The sequence below is a fragment of the Salmo salar genome, chromosome 04, assembly GCF_965601325.2.
Source record: "Salmo salar chromosome 04, fSalSal1, whole genome shotgun sequence".
In the NCBI taxonomy this organism is placed as follows: Eukaryota; Metazoa; Chordata; class Actinopteri; order Salmoniformes; family Salmonidae; genus Salmo; species Salmo salar.
This window is the reverse complement of record NC_138294.1, coordinates 49,536,578-49,559,577: the sequence shown is the minus strand read 5'-3', so window position 1 is coordinate 49,559,577 and position 23,000 is coordinate 49,536,578. Positions and strand designations below refer to the sequence as shown.

Here is a 23,000-nt window from a genome sequence, read left to right as displayed (position 1 = left end):
TGCACTCGAAGTGCAGTCTTTTTTCATAAGGGTATGAATGCCCATCCATATGGTAGGCCCACCATTTGTAAAACAGGCCGTTGCATTGGCTTTATTAGTCCTGATTCCTGTGACTAATCAATTTCTCTTTTTAAGCTCTGAATATCAGCTACCCAACATTTTAGGAGTTATCTTGTGCCTATTTGCAATGTGTTTCCACAGCTGGAAATGCAGAAGTATTTTCTTTTTCGCTATGATCAGCTTGTCAAACATTTTACGGATACAAACTTGAAAGCAATGATCATGACAATGGGGTGAAACTCCTGGACAACAGTTGTGATTGTCCGTTCCGTGTTGTCCATTTTACTTTGACCGGTCCTGTTTTTAGGATATGTTGTTTGTTAACGTTAATGTTTTGATTAGGTGCCATTTAGGGTTAAAAATTGTCCGTCTCAATACATTAGCATTCATTTTATCTCCAGCCTGTAGGCTACAGAAAATGACACATACTCTTTCTACCATATCCTGTATCAACAGCACCCTGGAAAGGCATGCTGGGAATGGACAAACAAAATATTTTTTCTCCTTTGACAAAGTGGGCACTGAATATTACAGGGCCACATCAGCGCTCACTTAAAAAGGCCATTGGCCACTGGTTGAGAGAAAGTGTCATTGTTTTGGAGCAGAATTATGTGAGGTTTTATTTGTTGTTGGAGGTGCGTCTTGGCCAGTTTAGCTCAGAAAATGTCGCCCTCGTCGGCCACCTAATCTGGCCTAATGAGCGGGCCGGCAGTGCTGGCAATTTAAAATGACTTCAATATGTTCGAATACCTAGCTAATCTACCGTAGTCAATTTCAGAAATGTAATGTTGTATCACCAGTCAGGCTGGAACATAGCCTTCAACCAACTGTCCCCACAACCCCTAGCGGCAGAGAAGGTAAAGGAATAATATTTGACTAGATGATTTTAGCTACACTGATGTCCTTTGCATACCTGAAAGAATATAAACTACACACCACAAATTCTTGAAGAGGGACAAAAGAAACCAGAACCAAATTACATTTCACTTTTTAATATTAATTACATACCAAAATCCCCCCAAAGAGTTGTAATAAGTGACTAATCCTTTCATTTACAGTAATGAAAAAGGGAATAAGGGGCAGACTAACTATTGATAGAACATATTGGCCTTGACCAACTGCATGATCAAGGCCTGCTCCTCTCCCTCATCAACAAGACTGGCTTCATCTGTTGTTACCATGGGAATGCCCATCTCTGCTTCTGACAAATCTGAGATACTATTTGTACAGAAATACCCATAATGACTCAAACAAAACAGGGTATTTCTTTTAACATGGTCTTGATGTATTTTGTGTATTTCTCTGGAGGAGATTTTTTTTTAAATAGTTAAGATGTTTTCCCAATAATGGCTAAGATTTTACCACGATTGTGGTGTACAATTACATTATAAAATAAATGAACCATTCAGAACATTACATGACAAAACAGCCCACAGAAAACTGTAGTATGTCAGCTCTTGGTTGGTGGTATACTGTAATATACACATGGTACAATATCAGAAATGACATAGAAAATATTTGAAATAAGTATTCTACCAAATATATTTTTCTAAATGAATTTGCGATTTAATGGTTTTCACAATAGATTTGACATCATTTTCCAATATGGACATTGGACAAATAAATTATATTGTGTTGATACACACAATAACTTGTAAAACTATCAAAGTGTCACTATAGGGGAGAAAAATCCCAAAGCAGTGAATTACAAATGGAACATGTCTTCAGTTCTCCTTAGACAGGGAACCAGGCACAAAACATGCCAATAAAATATTTACTAAGGGCTTCTCTTTCCATTTTACACGTAAATACATTGAATATTTACACCTTCTTAGATTCCATATACATTGAGCTACATTCTCTATGTATTTCAACAGGATCAGGTATTCTTTGACTCCTTATCCATGTTCACTTCTTTGTTCAAACACAACACATTAACAGTGTGCTTGGCCCCCGGTTGTCCCAATGCATTGTGTTTTAGAGTCATTGGCCATATAGAACTCCTCGGTTGCCGTTTACAGCCAGAGTCCCCTTTCTCTGTTCCGGATGATGACGTCACCTCCAACTCTTTCACTCTGGTGTCCTTACCGTCTCCTTCCTGCTCCCTTTGCCTCTCACCCTCGCCCCCCTTAGTGTCCGTCTGGGGTGCTTGTGGGATGGAGGTGTCGTGTGTCTCTGTTGCCATGTTAACCGGCGTCTCTTCCTGTAGCTGGAGGACCCCTGTCAGATCCATGTCCTGCAGCTCCACATTAAAGGGCCGAGGGCCGGAGGTAGTGGGAGGAGAACCGCACCCTGTACAAGTCTAAACACAAGCAGAGGGACAAGAGTTGAATAAACCCGTTCTTCACAAGTATTTTGTTTTATTCATCTCCACTGTCATCTATACTGATTCCTGTGAATCTTTCCGGTCTGAGAGCGGCGGGGTTGTGTGTCTGTGTGCTGACTTACAGGGCTGTTGATGGCCTGTGGCAGGCGTCCGGTGCCCATCCAGGGGTGGACCTGGATCAGCTCTCTCTTCTGCGCCTCAGTGAAGCGCGGCTGCTGTTTCTGCACCGCCCTCAGTATCATACCATCCTCCCTTAGAACAGTCTCCTTGTCCCTTTAAAAATCACACACACACCGACACTCTTTCACATGTCCATAGATATGCCATAGTCTGTAAAAGGTGGTATTGGTAGCAGAACAGTGAGCAGGCATTTCTCTTTTTCATAGTCTGTATGAATAAATAATATACTACTACATCATCATTCATAAATACAATTACAATAGTATTTCATATTAATCATGGCTGCAATTGCCATGACAACAGTGTAGTGCAGTGACCATAACGAATTCTTACCTGGTGGGCATTTGGTACGTCATCATAACCTTGTCATCTGTGTTGGCCATAAGGAGCCAGATAGGGTCCTGAAGGACATATTTCATGAGCTGGGCCTCTTCAGCCCCCCCTGGTGCCTGCTTATGGGAATGGTCGTTCTCCGACGAGTCAACGCTGCCAAAGTATTTGCTGGTGTTGCTGCTTCCTGTGGTTGAAAAAGGAACATGTTCAGTTCGCATCATGACATATCAGTCACTATATACAAACATCCTTTACCATCACAGCGCTAACAAGAATAATCTGGGAGGTGTTAAACTCACTTGTGCCACTCCCTGAGGTGCTGCATCCATTAGAGCCAGAGCCTGAGGACCCGGAGGCGGCCGAGCCGGTGCCTGAGCAGGCGTCCTCCTGCAACAGTAGGTCTAGCAGGTCACTGGAGGTGGACATTGCGTCCTGGTCATCAGCATCATCCTGGAGGAAGAGAACACAGGAGAGACAGGGGTTAATGACTAGAACTCACTAGACTCAAATTAACCTTATGGTAATTATATTTTCTAAATGGATTGCAGTTTAAAACTCACGTTATCGTCCTCTCTGGCGTCACCCTTCATGCTTCGCTTAACAGAGCCTTGACCTCCGAACTGAGATAACGAGCCAGGTGGGGGCAATGTCTGCTGCGCCCCTGTCGACATGCCCTCCTGGCGGTTGCCTGGCAACTCCTCCAGCTGTAGCAGGTTGAGGGGGGAGGAGCATCGGGACTGGAAGAGGGGCGAGTCTGTCCCCTCCAGGGGGGCTTGGCACGTGGACTGAGGGGTGCTGGAGCGGGAGTTGCCACGTTGGACGAAGGTGGGATCCATCTCGGGTAAGGCAAAGCCGGGAAGCCCGGGAATCGGAATGGGATTTGGGAAAGGTAATGCTGGGCTGGGATCGTAACAGTATTGGGGGATCATCGACAAAGTAGGTTTGACCTGTGACGGGTTGAGTTGAGCTAGGGTGGGACTAACACGAGGTATGCCATTCATCTGCGTCAGAGCGGGGTTGAACTGAGCCAATCCAGGATTGAGTTGTGGTAGTGGGAAAGTCTGTTTGAACTGCGGTAGTGCGTGGTTAAGTTGTGCCATAGCAGGGATACCGGGGCAAAGGTGCGGTATGGTTGTGTTATACTGAGGCATGGCGGTATGGAGCTGTGGTACACCTCCGTTGAGTTGAGGGAACATGTAGTTGGGCAGAACAACCATCATTGGGGGAGCCATCGGCATGGGCATCTGATTGGCATGCATGGGGTACTGTAAGCCTGGCTGGGGGCTGGGGTAGCCCATCTGCATGGCATTGGGGTTCACTCCGGTGTGGGCCAGGACTTGTTGTTGCATGCTGGGGTAGAGTGGGAAGAAGGGCAGGACTCCTGGAGGGTACTGGGCCACGGCAGGAGGGAGACTTGCCTCAGAGGCCACAGAGGTGGGCCAGGAAGAGGACGAGGTAAGGGGTCCCTGCATCATCAGGGGTTGACCCATGGGGAACGTGAGGCCTTGGCGCCCTTGCCCTTCCCTCCTGAAACTACCGTTCATCCTACGCTGGGAGCCCTCCTGCTGGTGCTTCAGCCTCTTTCCCCCGCGGCCCCTCCTCCGTCCATGACCACCTGCTGGGTAGTCCTTCGAGCTGCGCACTCCTGAGACAGAGACGCATAGAAAGGGAGAGACACAGAGAGAGAGAGAGAAAGAACACAGGGGTGAGCTGCATGGAAAAACTATGGACTCTCATTCATATTATCTTTCACAGTCATAATAGAAACCACATCTCCACTTGAAGTGTCCGTCTTACCTTTGGGTGTGATGGTGTGTCCTCTCAGAGAAGGAGGGCCGGGGTCCAGCACACATAGCTGTCCCAGGTCTCTGAAGCGGCTCAGGAACACCTGTTCCTCCTGCTGGGTGTGGGCAGACAGCACCTCCTTGGTCAGACCCAGGCGGCCTGAGCATCCAGCTGACCTGCGGCCGTCTCTCTCCGGCTGGGCGGGGCTGGGTGGTGCCGGGCTGGGCAGGGCCAATGGCCGGGGGGTCACTGCCATCGTGATGGCGTTGTTAGTGGCTGTGGCTGGAGAGGTGACGGTGAGAGTGGGAGTGGCTGGTGTCTCCTCCATCATTACTATATCTGCAGGGAATAAGGTTGACAATACATCAGAGATGAGCGAGAAGAGACGGAGGGAAAGAAGACAGAGGTAAACAAAACAGTCGAACAATAAAGGGATGTGACCTACCTGACTCTGGGGGCTTCTTGTCGCCTACGTGGACGATGGTGCTGCTGAAGCTGCATTGGGACGTGACAGAGACCACACTCTCAGCCTTGCAGTGCAGCGCCAGAGGGCTCATCTGTGGCCCCCCTTTAGACCCTTCATTACCCTGGGGGCCTTCGAGATCTGTAAGGAAACACACAGTTAAGACACCAAAAATACACGCAGAGCATTAAAAAAAAAGGCATTAAAAAAAAAACATAATTTGAGGTGTTTCAATATGATCTGTATTGTGTACCTTTAGCTGTTCCAGGCAACTCCCTCTGCTTGTCATCGTCTGACGTTGATGACGTGGTGCAGGAGGAGGAGCCACATTTCCTCTTCACTGTGTTGGGGACGTTGCAGCTCTCCAGGTAGCGTACGATGCTGTCCAGACAGTTGATCTGCTGGTAGGAGTAGTTGGCTGACAGGTCTTTCCTTGACTGCACTGAGGCCAGGGTTTTAGTTGGCTCCAGAGCTCCAATAGGTCCCAAGTCCTTATTTAAATTCTCTGGCACCACCAGGGCTCCTGAGGAAGAAGAATCGTATTATCTCCGCTATACATTTCTAATTGTGACATTTATAGAACAAAATCATGAAACAAACTCATTATAGTATGAATAATTCCAGGTGTTTACCAGTGCTGGCGTGTTTGCGGAGTGCTGGGCGGTTGCGGGACTTGGTGAAGACCTGCTGACCATTGGTCTTCACCATGTGGACGTCCTTACACATCTGCTGGAATGTCATCTGTGGCTGTGGAACAAAGATAGTGGAGAATTAGGCCTAGTTAGAAACATTACAAACTAAAATGACCCTGTTCAAATCTTGTTACCCGATCAAATAGACAACAAAAACATGCGTGAGATTATGATTGTGTTAGTACTCACTGGTCTCTGGATGGTCTTCAGAATGAGCTCCTTGATGGAGGGGCTGTTGCTGCCTGACGAGGAGCCTGGGCTGGGCCTCTGTGGGTGGGATCCGTGGGAGCTGCAGTAGCCCTGGGAGCCACCACTGTGGACAGGCTGCACCAGCACGCGGTGGATCTGCTCACTGAGCCTGGGGATCTCTGGTGACATGGTCCGCGCCTCCACCTCCACAGTAGGCGTGAACACATCCTCGTTCAGGGGACTCCTGTAGACGAGGGGAGAAGGACAGGGGAATAGGGTTTAGAACAAGACACGGCTTGATAGCTACACGAATAGGTTACAGTGCAGTTCAAATGTGGCTATTGCAAGGTTGTGAAGGTCATTGACGTAGCAGAGAGGTCAAGTACTCACGTTCTGACTTTGTGTCGACCCACGATGAAGGCCACTTTGCGGCTCCAGGGGTTAACGAAGGATGACCAGCTGGTATCTATGGTGAGATACTCCCCGTTCCGGGCACACATACGAAGGGGCGAGTGTTCAAAAGGCTGGCCCGCTGACTGGAGAACTGAGCAGAGAACTAAATATGTTAGAATTTTGATTGAGTATAAGAGCATAATCATTCATCCATTTGCTGGTTTATGAATCTTTACAGAATGTATAAGGCATGACTGTTGGACAGGAGTACTCACTCTTCTTGTGTATGGCCACCATGACAGGCCTGTCATCAGGGTGGAGGTACATGAGGACAGGGGTCCCAACCAGGTCCTGGGGCAGGTAGCCTAGCAACGGCACAGCCCTTTCATCGACTTCCTGAAAGAGACAGCTGGGGGTGTGGCTAGTGGTGAAAATCCTCTTGTCAGCTGGGATACGGGGAGCTTCGTATCCTGAGTGCACCTTCTCAGCGATGAGAAGGCAGCAGGGCTGTGGCTGGGACATATCAGAGTCCCGCAGTGTCAGCTGGTAGGGGGTCATACGGAAGGGGTAGTACCGCACCTCCCCCTCGCTGTCCCTCCCACCACTGATACGGCAGAACATGGATTTCTCCTGGGTGCAGTCCACAGGGGAGGTCACTGAGGGAAATAGAGAGGGGGAGGTATTAGCACCACAACAATATTTACATCACATACACAAATGTGATGATCCATTTCCATGTGAGTTCAGAGCTGAATTAGAGGCGTGGAAACTTACTGGAGCCAGTACAGGAGGCCCAGGGGGGCAGGCGGCAGGGAGCCGTGCTGCTGTAGAAAGTGCTGACATCCTGGGGGGCCAGCAGCTCAGAGAAGAGCGCCCCCTGTAGTCGCTCAGGTTTAGTGCGCAGCATGGGAGAGGCCTGGGGGGAGATGTACACCACCTTCCCAGAGAGGAAGGACACTCCAACAGAGAACGTGTCCTGTACAGGAGAAGAAACAGAGGTCAGAACAATGTTTGGATGGGTTTAAGACCCGTTAGTCTGGTTCTAGTAGACACAGATTGTTCTCTAGTTCCTACCGTGTTCTGGAGTGTGTATTCAGAGGTGATGTTGTCCAGTTCCTCTGTAGTGAAGGCTGAGAGGTCCAGACTGCAACCGTGGCTCTCCTCCACACTCCACTGGTGGTAATACTCCTGATTCGCTAAAAACATTCAGACATTAGTATAAATAGCTATTATAGATGGAGAGTAGTCATGCTATTTCATGCTAAAGCCTCGCAGTATACATGTAGCAAAAGGCATGACTCAAAAGGCAGTATCTTACCTCTGACTTGTTTGACACAGTTGAGAGCGTACTGCAGGGAGGCCAGAGTGCTGGAGCGGCCTTTTGTCCGGTGGTCTGCAGGCATGCGGATCTTCAGCTCCTTCAGGGCCTTGAGCAGCTCTCTCTGGGTCTGCAGCCGGGCCGGCTGGCCACTGCTGCAGCCGCTGGTGGACGGGTGGTCCAGCTCCGAGCTGCCACTCAGCAGACTGTAGACCATAGAGCTGTTGGGAGGGGAAGTGCTCTGGGAGTTGGAGCTGACCGAGCCAAAATAACATGATGTTACTATCACTGCTGAGCATTCATTACAATAGTATAAGCTGTGTCTACCGGCTACCATCTGTACATGGTTGTGGTGTTTGGCGTATGTATTCTGTTAAACGTTTTACCTTTTGCTCTCGGTTGTCTCCATAGCAGAGTCCTTCCCATTATGGGAGCTGCTGCAGGTTGATGTCTCATGCCCCATGTGACCTTCCACTTCTCTCTCGGCTGAGTCGTTCCCGCTCAAGTGGGCATCGGTGTCATCAGAGTTTGAGGACTTGGGGGAAGACTTGCCCCCAGACCGAGTTCTCTTTCCATTTCCATTGGAGCTGCCGGAGCTGCCAGTCTGACTCAGTCCAGACTCAGGGGACTGGGGGCCTGCCTCTTGTCCTGCCACCGCATCTTCTGCTAAACTTACTCCACTAGTGTCATTTCCAGAAGTGGTGTATGCATTCTCATCACTCATAATAAGCAGTATGAGTGATTGACTATTGCTGTATGACAAAAAGGATCTGTCAAAACAGAGCTGTGACACCCTGCCACTAGGTGGGGCTACTAAACTTAGATTGAGTCATAAAATGAGAGAGAAGACATGGACAAAGTATGGACTGTATCTCATTGATCTTGAGGTTTTTTGTCAAGTCAAAGCTTATGAACCTGACAGGCCAATCGAAGAGAAGAGGCTGAGCCTTTCTTTGTCCGTTTGCTCTTCGTCGTGCGCCCACACTCAGTGCACTAGATGGTTTGGCAGGATACCTGCTAGAAGAAATAATTCACAATCATGAGTGGTGAATCACATGAGATCATGAGTCAAATATCTGTGTAAACACTGAGTCGTACATCTAACTTCACTACAACATTAGTAAAAAAACACATCCCTGTCAAGGCAATAGTTAACTCAAATCATATATGTACATAACTAAATGGCTTAATTTCAAGTCGCCTAAAGTCTTGTGTATCCAAGTATGGACAGGCTCAAAGAACTTGATCTCCATATATAGGACATCGACCATAAAAATTCAATCCCTGTCAAGAACAGTTAACTAACAATAACAGGTAACAAAATGCTAGAGAAAGTGACTTTGTAGTCCATTTCCCTATCTGGCATGTCTTGAGGGTTACTGTGACTGACAGGATGACACCGTTGTGGGATATTATTGTTGACGACAGTGAAGGCAACGTGCCTCCACTAGACTTGGGCACATAGCTGGCTAGGTCCCGAATGCGCTCATGGATTTATTCTGCCTGACACAAGCCTGGCAAAAGATGGGTCTCGCTTGTACGAAACACGAACTGACCAATTAATATTAAACTGTATCTAGCTAACTAGATACCTGGCTTTACACTCTTGCCATGCCACAACAATACTTCACTTGCTAACTTGATCATTAAAAAACATAAACATGTGACGTTAGCTAGATTCTGGGGCTCCCAAGTGGCGCATCTCAGTGTTAGAGGCGTCACTACAGACCCTGGTTCGAATCCAGTCTGTATCACAACCGGCCGTGACTGGGAGTCCCATAGGGCCGCGCACAATTGGCCGAGCGTCTTTAGGGTTTGGCCGGGGTAAGGCGTCATTGTATATAATAATATATTCTTAACTAACTTGCCTAGTAAAATAAATAGATAACTGTTACCTACTACAACCAAATAGCTAGCTAACGTTAACGAAACCATAGTTAGCTCTTGATCAGAGTTGACATTCTCACCTTATTCCATGAAGAGAAAATACGTTCCGAGGTAAACACTATTGAAACGTCTTCCACGGTATATTCAGTAGCGAACCCGAAATGACATCTTTAGCGACCTGGTCCAAGCTGACAGACTGCAAGACAAGTAATACACACGCTGAACAAAACTGCACATTGTATTTGCAGGACTGGGAGGGAACACGCAAAAGCACACGTGATGACGCCCCACTGTCTGCTCCCATGTGTTGCATTGATTGGTCCTCAACTGACTCCGACTCTGCTCGAGACAAATATACCACGCCCAGCGAATGCATTCATTGGTTGAGTAGGGCGGTGTCCTGACTGCACGGGGCTCTTCTATGCTTCTCCATCACGTTGCCCCAGCAGTGCTCTGGGTTCAGAAAGCCAGAAACAACATTTATTGGCAACGTGCCACTGCCAATGTTCTGAATTTATGTCATTTCTTTATTGTTTCCTTGCGTGCTTTCCTTAACCACGAAACAGGCATGTTTACGACTTTCTTTATATCAATTTGAGGCATGGATAAAATATATTTTTAAATGTATCCTTTATTTAACTAGGAAATTGGGACTAATAGGACACACTTTAACTCAATTCCAGACATCTCCAGATATGCCTACGTACTACAACCCTAAATTACACTAAATAAGAGCACAAATGCTACTGCAGCAGTATGACTAGCCTTTTCACAAATATCAACCCCTTCCTCTCCAAAATTCTACCCTACAGTCATAATTCTACCCTAAAACCGTAATTCAATCAAATAGGCCTACATTGTCAGTCAGTTCCATTCCCTAGAATTGTTTTTCGATTGTAATTGTTCCTAGATCCTTATGATACCTTGATTCCTTATATTGTTTAAATTTCCCTTTGGGACATTAAAGTGTCCTCTCATCTAACCTCTCCTGAGCAGTAACATTAACATGTGTTGTGTAGTTCGACTATGGGGGCTGACCATATGGAGTAACACATGGGGTGACATGCATTCAGAAATTCATGAAGTAAACTCTCTAGACATTGTGAGGGGATATATACCTCAACACTCATGGCAAACCAATGAAATGTTGATTAAAACCTATATTTCCTATGGCAAAAGTGTATACATCTGTGTTATAATAATTCTATCTAGCCTAAATATAATTGTATGTTCCACATCTTCTCTCCAGGATGATGAGGCCCTAAATAGGTGAGCGATTGTGTGTGATTCATACATTCCACGAAGGCTATGAGATACCTGGCTATCTGCAAAAAAAGAGTTGGTGAGGACAGCTTATATTGTAGATATTTCACGTTTTTGGTGTGTGATTCATCTATTTCCAGCTGAAATTCAAGTGAGATATACAATCCTGTCTTGATGACATATGTAGTCAAACAAAATATTTTGGTTTGCAACACAGTTCAATTATATTTGGACCCATTTTAGCATAGATTTTATTTAAGTCATCATTGTTTTCAAACACGCACACACACACTGGGAACAATAAACACAGGTCATCAGAATTATTGTTTTTCCAATATATATATATTTCCATGATGTTCATCAATATAACAAGACATTGATCGATTTACACTACAATTGTTTTTTATGTACTTCTGGTTTTCAATTGGTATCCTGTGGTACATTGTAATCCACCTTGTTTTTAATATCCAATCCCATTCAAAACAAAAACATAATAAATAAATAAAATAAAACAGACTGAACCGAACACATTACCCATCATCCCCCAGTCTATTCCCTCCTGAAAGACCAGGCAAGCAGAGGTAATGTGGACTGTAACCTCCCCAACACCAGTCCCAAAAGAACAAAATAATATTCCCTCCCCAAAATGAAGTTCAAACCAAATATAAACATAGTAACAACAGAGGAATCTGTCTTGAATTGTACACCATTCTAAGCCTTCTGGACATTTGACTAGACTGGATAAAAATACCATTTGTTTTTCCAGTAACATCCCTTTTTCTTGACTTGGTTGATACGATTAACATAGAGAACATGTCTTTATTTAATCTTTCCTCCTCTTCCAATGTACACACAACCTAAGCCAATGACATCATACCAAAGTTAGTACTAACTTTATGCAAAATACAAAGGAAACAATTGGTCCAAAAATTCAAATAAATGTAATGTGTATTGGTGAGAGCATTGTGATTGTATAGCCGACCTGTGAAGGATCAGTGCCTCAAAAGGTTCCCTCCTATGTTGAAGTCACTGAACACCTCTTAGTGTTAGCAATAACACAATATTCTCCACCACATCATATCCTAGCCCCCAAAATACACCCAGAATACAACATAAAAAAGTGCCAGGACATTAAAAGTTGCGCACACCCATCCTTGCGGAACAAAAAAAGCAACAGAAAATGAGCACTCACGTAACATCAATTAGTCTATTTTTTTATCTAAATTTGCTGAGCACTTTAAGGACAACCCTTGGATTTGTGAACAGCACAGGAGTCCTACCCCGACCAGTGGTGGCATGAGATGATAATAACTCGAAGGTGGCATTTTTTTTTTGTCACCTTCAAAATAAATTCTAATTATTTGCTATTCCAATTTTTATACAGCTTTCATGTAGTTTCTTGACCTCACCCAGTAGATTTTGATGAACTGTTCTAATCTCCGACCTGAAGAAATAGGACCCCCCCTTCCCCCAAATACACCCCCACACTACAACACCAGACAATACAGACTTTTTTTATGCATGTTTTGTTTGTTTTGTTTAACAGCTATAGATAAAGTTTATATTTTATTGAATTTTTAAATTGTTGTCAGCACGACAGAGACACACAAAGAGAGGAGTTGTGCTATTATTAGTTATAGGAGCATGTGTCTAAAGACTTGGTACATATTAAAGTAGTCTTATGGAAGGGGGCTGAAGCACGTCTTTTTTGTAGGTTTTGTTTCTCTTGCATATCTTCAAATAGCACATTATGTCACCATCTATTTGCCAACATGAGCTATTGAATAAGATCTGAAAGGGTTAAACGGTCATGTGACTTTAGGTATTTTGGGTTAAGGGTAAGGAAAAACAGGGGGGTAGGATTGCTGTTAAAGTGACTCGGGTAAAATATGTTGTGTCCCTCTACTTGTTTTTGATGGCAGTTGGCAGCATAAGCAAGAACATCTGGTCTTTGGTAATTTTCCTCTGAATTAGTTTTGCTCTAGTTAGGTAGAATAAAGAGGAAGGGTGGGGGTGGGAGATATGCTTTGCTGGGAGATAATGTGCTAAGGCCATTTCCTTTTACATGTGTCTGATAGAGATAGTGAAGGGAGATAACAATAGAAAGAGAAAGAGAGAGCGAGAGAGAGCAAGGAAATATATGTGTGTGTTATTTGTAGTATATTATGGGTGGTTGGGGGGGCTCTGGCAGTGTACATGTAGCATAGGAATATTCATTGAGCACAAATATGGAAAATTTTACCAGTCTGAAAGACAGTCAGTGGGCTGATCTTTTACCTCCCCACTCTGCTCATCTAATTTAGTTGTCATGGAAACAGCTTGCCCTCACCGCTGATGTCTAAGCGGCCAAATCTGTCAGGATAAACTAGGGATATTCCCAGGACGGGCAGAGCTTCAACAACACACACTTTCCCAGTGTAGGATCATGAATCAATGAGGAGAAATAGATGGGAATGGTGGGACAGAGGTCAAGAGGTCATGTTAAGGTGGCCTAACCTATGGGAACAACTGTATTATCCACAGGTCCAGTAGTCTGACTGATACTACTCATAAAGTAGACTAACAGAGCTGGCAGATAGATAGCACTAGAAACCAGTGGAGGCTGCTGAGGGGAGGACGGCTCATAATAATAGCTGGAATGGTGCGAATGGAACGGCATCAAACCATGTGCTTGATGTACTTGACACTGTTCCACTCATTCCGCTCCAGGCATTACCACGAGCCCGTCCTCCCCAATTAAGGTGCCACCAACCTCCTATGCTAGAAACAGGTAGGCCTATACAGGGGCATGGGACAAGAGGTGACCATGCAAGAGCAATCCACTAAGAACAAATCAGTAAGGGCACCAATGAGAAAATGGCAGAAAATAAAAGCTTCTCCCTAGTTGCTTGGCAGTGTTTAACTTACAGAGCTGAACCGCAAAAAGACACATACACACACGACACACAGAGGTAGAGAGGAGCTCACTGCTCATAGCAGTTAGTGAAGTCCTGATTGAGTTCAGTCTCCTCTTTACCTATCTGCTTCAAACAAACACACAAATATACTATATCAAATATACGCTATTACTGTGTTAAAAAAGAAAAAGGCAGTAACTAGGGAGAAAATGTAAGAAAGATAGAGAGAGAACCAGTGCACTAGCAAACGCTCACTCTAGCTTGTGTTTATACTATGACTGCTTTTCATGACGTTTCTTGGAAAGTTCACTTAAGGTTTACAGCAACTCTTAATCCGTCAACGAAGCTGGCCCCCATGGGCCAAGTTAGTCCCTTTCTCTAGATCATCATTTTCTACTACTGTATGTCCATGCCAGTTGCTTCATCCATCTTTATACTTGTACCTTTACTTTCAAATAAGGCTGAGTTGTCTGTGTATGTGCTCATCAATAGGTGAGGTGTTGCTGCATGAGGTTCTCTCTCGGCCGGTCATGCTGTTGACCAGCCAGACAGCGCCATCAAAAACAAGGTTCTTTGTGCATTTCACACCGCCTCCCCCTTTTCAGTCAGCTTCTCCCCCTACACAAAATAAAGAGTGTATGGGAATATTTTGACCGTAAAAATCATCAATGTGATAAGTTTTGATCAGAGACTAAGGCTTTACTGTGTCCGCATTTTTGATCCCTTAGTGTAAGTATCCTTTTTAGGTGTTTGTTAGTAATGACATCTCTGTAGGATTTGGTGTATTGTCACAGCAACGTTATACAATGTTATGTTGCTGAAATGAAAAAAGGAAGCAGGTTAAAATCCTGATCCACCAAACAAAAACTAGCAAGTCCTAATTTTTTTTATATCAACATTGTTATTTTTCCAACTCTGGCTTGTTAGATTGATATCGGCGATAATATTTATGATCACTTCATATTTATTTTTTTAAAGATACTTACACATACATGTGCTACACTGACAGCATTTTTACGAGACAGCAATGGAGGAATGTTCTCGAAATAAGACACTAAATAAGTCAAATAAAAAACATCTACAGACATTGGTCCAATTCCATTGGCAGTTAATAAAGAGAAGGTACATGATTGGGAAAAGAGAGACAGAACGAAAGAGAAGGATGAAAGGATTCTAAAGAGACAGTATGGCTAAAGGGTGTAGGAGAGAGAAAGAGAAAAAGAGAGAGAGAAGCAAAAGATGGAGAACAGGATGGGAATATTGATTAAGTACCTCGGTTAAAGGAGACTAACTCCACTGTGCAAAGATGCACCTATACTCTGTGGGAGACAGAGCAAGACAGAGAAAGCCAGAGACAGGCAGAGACAGTGAGAGAGAACGTGCAAGATATACACACTCTGATTAATAGGCAGTAGTTCAAATCTGAAGCATAAGTAAAATTAATACAAAAATTAAAAAATACAAAACGCACACCCACACACAACCTACAAAAACATTATATCAGAATAAAATTCTACAAAGAACTATATATATATTTTATATCTGGTATATAACAATTATCGCCAGGGTCATCATTTTCTTTTCTGTCGTTGTCATCGGTAACAATCACAACAAGTATTGGGTTCTGAGTATGAATGACGGATTAGAAAAGCAGGAAGTATTTACAAAGAAGGCAGGGCCACAGACTCACAGGACGAATATTGACAGGGGTCCAGAGGTGAGGCGGTGGAAGCAGGGGCTGAGAGGGTTCAGGGGGTTCTGGGCAGGGTCATATTGAGACTATTTGGGGAGCAATTTAATTAATTCATCACCAGTGGATAATTTTTGTTGTTGATTTGAAGGATTTTCTGTTGCAAGGAAGTGGGCAGTCTCGAGTGCAGACTGGGGTAGGAGCCACTCATCTTAGGTGCTGAAGTAGACTAGAGAGAGAGAAAAACAGAGAGAAAGAGAAAGGGAGAGGGAGGGTGAGAAAAAAGACTAATACTGAAGCACAGAGTATATCTTAATTCAAACTGCCATGGCAGGGAGAGTGTGGGTGTGACCCTTACCGATGATGACGATGAGGACAATCGCACATATCAGCCCCAGGATAATCATCATCTAGAGGAAGCAGAGTTTTGTATTTTTGTATGTATTATGGAGCCCCATTGGCTGCTGCCAAGGCAGCAGCTACTCTTCCTGGGGTCCAGTAAAATTCAGTTGGACATGGAGAGGTAGTAAAACAGGGGGGATGGGACATGCCGTAAATAATGAGCTATAATTTATGTGCTACAATCCATTTCATTATGTTTTAACATTTGTCTTGAAAGCCTCAAAGGAAATTACTATTATCATTAATAAATGTGGACCAAAGTTCATCTTTATCTATCTCAATGTAGCCCTTACCTTGGCGTTCTTCCACCAGTACTTGTTCTTGAGTTTTGCAGCGCTGGTCTCGAACTGTGAGGCTCCAGCCTGCAGGGCATCGGCCCGATCATCCAGCTCTGACAGTTTCTGATCACGCTCCAGAACCTTATCCACGTTTACACGCATGATATCTACCACCTGGGGAGGGCAGACACACGGGCCAAAAACAGGGACAGGGTAAATCACTCAATCAACTCAGACTGAGTGGTTGTGTGTTATCTCCACAGTATATTTACACAGTGTATTGATTGTTAACCTAAGTGTGTTGGACATGCATTCATCCAGTCCATGTCGGCCTGTGACTATTCACAACATGTGAAGAAGGTTCTGATATTTCTGTGGATCAGTATGTGTGTAATGCAAGGTGAGTGTGTCTGCATGTTCCTCACCTCATCCACCTGAGCCTGTGTCTGTTGCAGGCGGCGGTTGCTGGTGAGGTTTGGAGGGGGCGCCGCTCCATCTGCGGGGGCGCCGGCGGCAGCTGGGGCAGACCTGTCAATCAAACACAACTCGTCAGTTTATTCACCTTCAATGACGCATGAATGACCGTGTAGTAATGCATGCATCTACTAAATAGGTCAACCTGTCCCTTTGGTACCTAGAAGTAAAGACAAGTTACTATCAAATCATGGCTGGTTGGAATTATCCACCGTCACAGTACTCACTGAGGTAGAATCTCAACGTTATAGGTTTGGATCAAGTCAACAGCTTTATGATGACGGGATGATGGGAAAAGGAGGCAGAATATCTCTCTTTAATGAGCCTCAACAACAGGCTGAATGGTTTACAAATACTGAATTAAAAGGGCCTGGATAAAAGGATCCACCAAGCATGAAATACAATTATGCGTATCCGCTTTGCTTACGGCCCTTTTCAACTGTATCCATAACACACACTCCTAAAGCACATTCAAAGCTGTTCTGAATTAATTCATTCAAACCATCACATTATATGTCCCAAGAAGGCATCTACATTTGAAAGCTGAATAAAAAGCTGAATAAATTGATAATGATGCTCTAAATAACGCCAGAAATCAAATGTTTTACAAGGCAAGAAAAATAAAAAGAAAGCTATCTGTCCTAACTGCATCCTCCTCAAGAAAACATCAAGATGACCACAACCCATATATTCTGCATATCATATCTGACAGACACCATCCTATCCTACAACCCTCAGCTGGGCATTGTTAGGGTTGTGCTAACTAATGGACGACGATCAAAAGTCCTGAAGCAATTACTACATGTCTGGTCCTATCAATCTATTCTGACCATCTGTTTTGACCATCTACAACTGAGTACAATAACTCATTCTTTCTCACCAAACTATCTGAATGTGGTATCTTTATTTTCATTATGATCTCAATGCAGTTGTTCTTTTTTTCTAAACCTTGACTATAGGCTAGATTCATCTACCTTTAGGCCTAGTTGTTGAAAAGATGTAAAGGCACTGGAAAGCCTACTGGCAAGGCCAAAAACACTACGATTCAAAGGAGTATGCCGTGTAGTCCTTCCTTTGCATGCCCTCATTGCTCTGATTGTCCTGCTGAATTTGTGTTAGTAACTCACTGTATGGACCATGGCGCTGAGCTGTGTTAGTAACTCACTGTGTGGTCCACGGATCTGAGCTGTGTTAGCGACTCACTGTGTGGACCATGGAGCTGAGCTGTGTTAGCGACTCACTGTGTGGACCATGGAGCTGAGCTGTGTTAGCGACTCACTGTGTGGACCATGGAGCTGAGCTGTGTTAGTAACTCACTGTGTGGACCATGGAGCTGAGCTGTGTTAGTAACTCACTGTGTGGTCCACGGAGCTGAGCTGTGTTAGCAACTCACTGTATGGACCATGTAGCTGAGCTGTGTTAGTAACTCACTGTGTGGACCATGGAGCTGCGCTGTGTTTGCGGCTCACTGTGTGGACCATGGAGCTGAGCTGTGTTAGCGGCTCACTGTGTGGACCATGGAGCTGAGCTGTGTTAGCAGCTCACTGTGTGGACCATGGAGCTGAGCTGTGTTAGCAACTCACTGCGTGGACCATGGAGCTGAGCTGTGTTAGTCACTCACTGTGTGGGCCACGGAGCTGCGCTGTGTTAGTAACTCACTGTGTGGACCATGGAGCTGAGCTGTGTTAGCAACTCACTGTGTGGACCATGGAGCTGCGCTGTGTTAGTAACTCACTGTGTGGACCATGGAGCTGAGCTGTGTTAGTAACTCACTGTGTGGACCATGGAGCTGCGCTGTGTTAGCAACTCACTGTGTGGACCATGGAGCTGAGCTGTGTTAGCAACTCACTGTGTGGACCATGGAGCTGAGCTGTGTTAGTAACTCACTGTGTGGACCATGGAGCTGAGCTGTGTTAGTAACTCACTGTGTGGACCATGGAGCTGAGCTGTGTTAGCAACTCACTGTGTGGACCATGGAGCTGCGCTGTGTTAGCAACTCACTGTGTGGACCATGGAGCTGAGCTGTGTTAGTAACTCACTGTGTGGACCATGGAGCTGAGCTGTGTTAGTAACTCACTGTGTGGACCATGGAGCTGAGTAACATACGTATATCAAAGAGGAGGCATCCTTTTGTGTCTTAGTGTGGTAATGGAGTGTATTGTGTCCCTCCAGTATTTCCAGCACCCATGTAGAGCAATAGTCATGTAACTGAAACTGCACCCCCATCTATAGTTCATGTACTATAAATGGATTCAGGCTTTAGTGAAGTACTAGTGTTCATAATATCTTTAGCCTACATACTGTATGTGAGAGTGAGTATCAAGCTTAACTTGGTATTTAATTTTAAGTGTCTGTAGCCTTTTCATTATAGTACTATCATAGGTTCACAACTTAAGAATAAGTGGGTTGTAAATAATGCACAGCATCGACCATGAACCGCTTTCAATCTTGTTCCTCAACTACATCTTGAGGTTGCTTCCTGCCTGTAGTGATCCTCTTCCTCCACCAGAGGGAGACAAAACTCTGTATAAAGGTCACCTTTAAGGCCGTGACACACAGAGCTAATCCCCATGTGGCTACAAATCCTTCTGTACACTCATGTTTTCATTTGCATTTGTCAGTCCAAAGCAAGCGCTGTCTGGAAACACTAATTTGATGGGTTGAGTCATCTTGCCACATTAATCATTATGCTACCCAAATCGTATGTGTTCTACTGGGAGCCTCCATTATGTTGATGTTTAGGACGGTTGTGTTTTTTCTCATGTCGATTACAAGAATTCAATTTTTAGAGGCCAAATCCTACACAGACTCTTTCACCTTCTCTGCGGAAGAGGCCATCGTCATTGTGCAGCGAGCAAATGCGAGATGAACGATGGACGAGGACGTTATTGGCAACTCCCTTAGTGTGTTTTGTACATCATTCCCCACATTGCTACAACAACCATTGTTTTCTCGGGGCCTCAGATAAAAGAAGAGGGCGGGTTGTGTGTGTGCACAGTGACGGGGAACACATTCAAAGGGCACGACGAAATGGATTGTGTGGGCTTTCAAATAAGAGTAATGGAGTGTCGACAGCAGTCTGGGGGAACCCAGGCCTACCTCACATTCGCAACGTCCTCCACCAACAGGATGAAAAAAAATGTCCCTTGTCAAGACATTGGCCAGTAAAATGATCTTATTCCCTTTGAAAACAGCTCGCATGCTCTTCTTAATTATTATACAGACACGACGATCGGCCAATTTGTTATTAATAGGCGACAACATTAATCACGTCTTTCTTCCCTGCTTTATTGGGCTGTATATGGAGGATTGCCATAAACATTCTGATGAAGCGTTTACAAATCGTCTCTCACGCACGAGACAGCGCGCATACACACCATAGCCACAAAAACAGTGGACTCTAGTCTGCAAGTCTGTTTCAGCACTGTTGGGGAAGACAGCGATAGGCAGCGCTGTCCAGTGCTGGCACCGGCTTTGCGTGGTTCCCAAAATGTCCCTAATGCAGTTAGCTTTATTCATTTTTTTTATTAAGGGGGGTTCCATATTTGTTGAAAGGGTGAGGGTGGTCCTCAATTTCGTCTAAAATCAATGTCACCACCAGTTTATCGCGGGCATTACAGTGAGAAAATAGGATACAAATGTATATGGCTACATGTGTTTATCAACAGCATGTTGACGATGGAACGCTAACATTTGTTGCCTGGCCTCAATGAGATGTTGTCTGTTCCAGCAGCTTGTTTGTATGCACGAATCGACAGAGAAAAGAATGCCACGGCCATCTTCCCTGGCAATGAAACACCTGCCTCCTGTAGCCTAGCAGTCGCTAAACAAAAACCTCAGACGACTGAACATGGTTTAGCTTTTCAAGGAAAGGAGCGGAAACGGCCACATCCCCGGTGTACCCTTGAATCATCAAATGAAATAGGCTACATTTAATTGCCCGTCCTTGCTTGACAATCGACAGATATGAGCGTCAGTTACCCCCACCCCCACGGTTGGTCAGCAATATCACGTAGGCTAAGCCCACAATATGGCTAATAATAGTCTACCCTACTACATCCATTACATCCAAGATAATATGGATGTGTTGCTTCTCTAATAAGATGTTCAACATGTTGAATGGAAGAAAATGTGTTATTAGGTGCAAGTTGCTTAGCCTAGGATACGTGTATATTTAGCCGTAGGCCTATACATTCATCTGTGGCAGAAACCAATGCATACGTCCAAATAAGCAAATTAGATATTTGTAGGTTTCTACTTTCAATTCCAATTTCAATTTTCAAATGGATATTCAAGCGAATACACGGACGTCAACCCATTCGAATCAAACCAGTCCAATCCGGAGAAAAGGCGTGCGTGTCCAATTCCAGTCATAAGAACATATATATTTTACATTTGAATAAATATAACTAACTCATCATAACTAGCCAACTTGACTGAATATTTCGTAAAGAAATGTGGCTGACAACAGGGGCCAATCACCAAAGAGTCGCCTAACCGTTATTCGACGCCTATGGAATAGACTATAGGCGAATGTTGGATGCTATTTAGCCTATGTGTATTGTCAGTAAATGTTCATAAATAAACATCCAACAGTAAATCAACACAATTATCCTGTAATTATAGAGTTCTTTAACCCTGACGCACGATTAAAATACAATAGGCCTACATGCCTTGGATACAATGGCTCATTTAATTTCCTTTCTAAAACCATTTCTGAACAACAAATAGGCTTGCATTCTGCTACCCACCGACCACGGATAAATAAATACATATAGGCCATAACAACAGGCACACACAGAAAATAAACGTCACACGGAGGCAACAGTGTGATACTCACATTTCTTATGGTGGTTTATTAATGCAGGCTACGCAAGTCCGACTGGAATGTATTTGCCTAATAAGTGTCTGTTGAGTGGGTTGCCTTCAGCGCTCTTTTTCTCTCTCGCTCCCTCTCAGTCGATTCACTCTTCTGGCGTTTTCAAATGGAGGGAGTGATAATGTTTACCACCAAGTTGCTTTTATTCCCCCGTTGTAAATGTTCCCTTTTTCTCAGTTCGTGCGCTTATTGTATGCCGCACCTCGCCAATGTATTTGTATAACAACTCAGCTACCGCTGGTCTCCTCTGTGTCACCACTGTAATGAACAGGTAATAAACAGACGCTTGGGTAAGGAGAACAAAGATGGCTTGATGACGTCATTCGCCATCCAGGGAGCCGCAGGTTGAAAGGGTTTTGTCTTTTCGTAGCAGGTTTAGGATAATTTACGCAGCAGGTTAGGCGAATTAACGTTACCGGTTAGGAAAATTTGGTTACATTTAAGAAAAGGGTTAGGGTTAGCTAGTTAGCTAAAATAAAATACAAAATATACGTTCGACTTCAATTTGAGAAAAACTGTGTCCCATCTAGATATGACCTATTGAAAAGGGTGGGAAACCCTAACCTTAACCTCTACCCTTACACTACCTACAACCCTTACCTAACCTTAACCCTTAGGTTAACCATTTTACATTGCAACTTTAATGGCGGGGTATGGACGTCCCAAGGATCCCGGATTGCACGTCTATGACATGGCAGTGTGTCCATCTACTGTCAAGCGTTAGCAGGGGTTGATCAGTTTTGAAATCCATATAAATTATAACGGGGATTAAACGATGTAATTGAAAACCTATGTGATTGGTTGAAAGGGCACAGTAGCCTACTGTCATTTTTTATGGTGGAAGACTCATTGAAGGTGGACGGAACATCAACAAAATGGCGTTCCTTGGAAGGGGGTGGGGTGAAACTCCAGCCTCACATTGAAACTCGCAGGTTAATCCCGAGAATTTCGATTTATCATCTACCGGTAGGATATGAACATTCCAAATGGCAACACTTGAAGCCTACCAACCCAACATGGTAACACTACTGATTGGTTGTGAAAGAAAAAATAATGGTAAAGAAAACGCAGAGTGAATTCGGAAAGAGTGGGACATCATATAAACTGGCACATCTTAATCCTGATGCGTTTATTTCTTGTTCTGACAAGAGAAAATTAAAACTACTGTTCTAATGCCGCGTTCACGTGCTAGTCGGAAATAGAAAACTCCGAAATTACAGCTAGAAAATGGTTGTAGTTATACACGTGCCACGTTCAATCATTTGGCAAATTGGAAATCGCCGAGTTTCATAGTTCCAACTAGCACGTGAACTCGGCGTAAACCCGTCAGGAATCACATTGTAAAATCATGGGGGACACAGGGTGTTTGAATGGTAGGCCTAATGTCGCATTCACATTCTAGTCGGAAATAGAAACTTTGACATTTCCGACATGCTAACTGGTTGTAGTCATACACGTACCGTGCTGCATTCAATCAGTCGGACATTTCAG

At 44.4% G+C, this 23,000-nt stretch overlaps 2 protein-coding genes across 3 annotated transcripts; both read right to left on the bottom strand.

Annotated features, from left to right (window-relative positions):
- Positions 1-1,036: 1,036 nt before the first annotated feature.
- On the bottom strand, positions 1,037-9,888 carry LOC106603198 (period circadian protein homolog 1). Of its 2 annotated transcripts, none has more exons than XM_014196531.3 (17): positions 9,707-9,888; positions 8,126-8,756; positions 7,740-7,993; positions 7,496-7,617; positions 7,196-7,397; positions 6,697-7,077; positions 6,419-6,572; positions 6,029-6,272; positions 5,780-5,894; positions 5,401-5,670; positions 5,130-5,288; positions 4,697-5,023; positions 3,460-4,544; positions 3,199-3,349; positions 2,900-3,083; positions 2,509-2,659; positions 1,037-2,362 (listed from the first exon to the last, which is right to left on the bottom strand). In XM_014196531.3, exons 2-17 carry the CDS (start codon positions 8,461-8,463, stop codon positions 1,940-1,942), a joined length of 4,560 nt encoding a protein of 1,519 aa, XP_014052006.2. In that variant the 5' UTR covers positions 8,464-8,756; positions 9,707-9,888; the 3' UTR covers positions 1,037-1,939. The 2 variants fall into 2 exon arrangements, with proteins under 2 accessions (XP_014052006.2, XP_014052005.2); XM_014196530.3 differs by having other exon boundaries at positions 8,126-8,753.
- Positions 9,889-11,111: 1,223 nt separating this feature from the next.
- Positions 11,112-21,798, bottom strand: LOC106603197 (vesicle-associated membrane protein 1). The gene is made up of 5 exons (XM_014196529.3): positions 21,471-21,798; positions 16,582-16,684; positions 16,172-16,330; positions 15,835-15,886; positions 11,112-15,705 (listed from the first exon to the last, which is right to left on the bottom strand). Coding segments are annotated over exons 1-5 (333 nt in total). The 5' UTR covers positions 21,473-21,798; the 3' UTR covers positions 11,112-15,688.
- Between the last annotated feature and the right edge of the window lie 1,202 nt (positions 21,799-23,000).

Coding starts and splice junctions, on each gene's coding strand:
- LOC106603198 (XM_014196531.3), bottom strand. CDS start 8,463: ATGAGTGATGAGAATGCATACACCACTTCTGGAAATGACACTAGTGGA. Junction 5,895..6,028: donor TGAAGACCATCCAGAGACCA/GTGAGTACTAAC, acceptor TTTGTTCCACAG/CCACAGATGACATTCCAGCA. Junction 5,024..5,129: donor CAAGAAGCCCCCAGAGTCAG/GTAGGTCACATC, acceptor TATTCCCTGCAG/ATATAGTAATGATGGAGGAG.
- LOC106603197 (XM_014196529.3), bottom strand. Junction 16,331..16,581: donor CACAGGCTCAGGTGGATGAG/GTGAGGAACATG, acceptor TGCCCTCCCCAG/GTGGTAGATATCATGCGTGT. Junction 15,887..16,171: donor ACTGGTGGAAGAACGCCAAG/GTAAGGGCTACA, acceptor TGCTTCCTCTAG/ATGATGATTATCCTGGGGCT.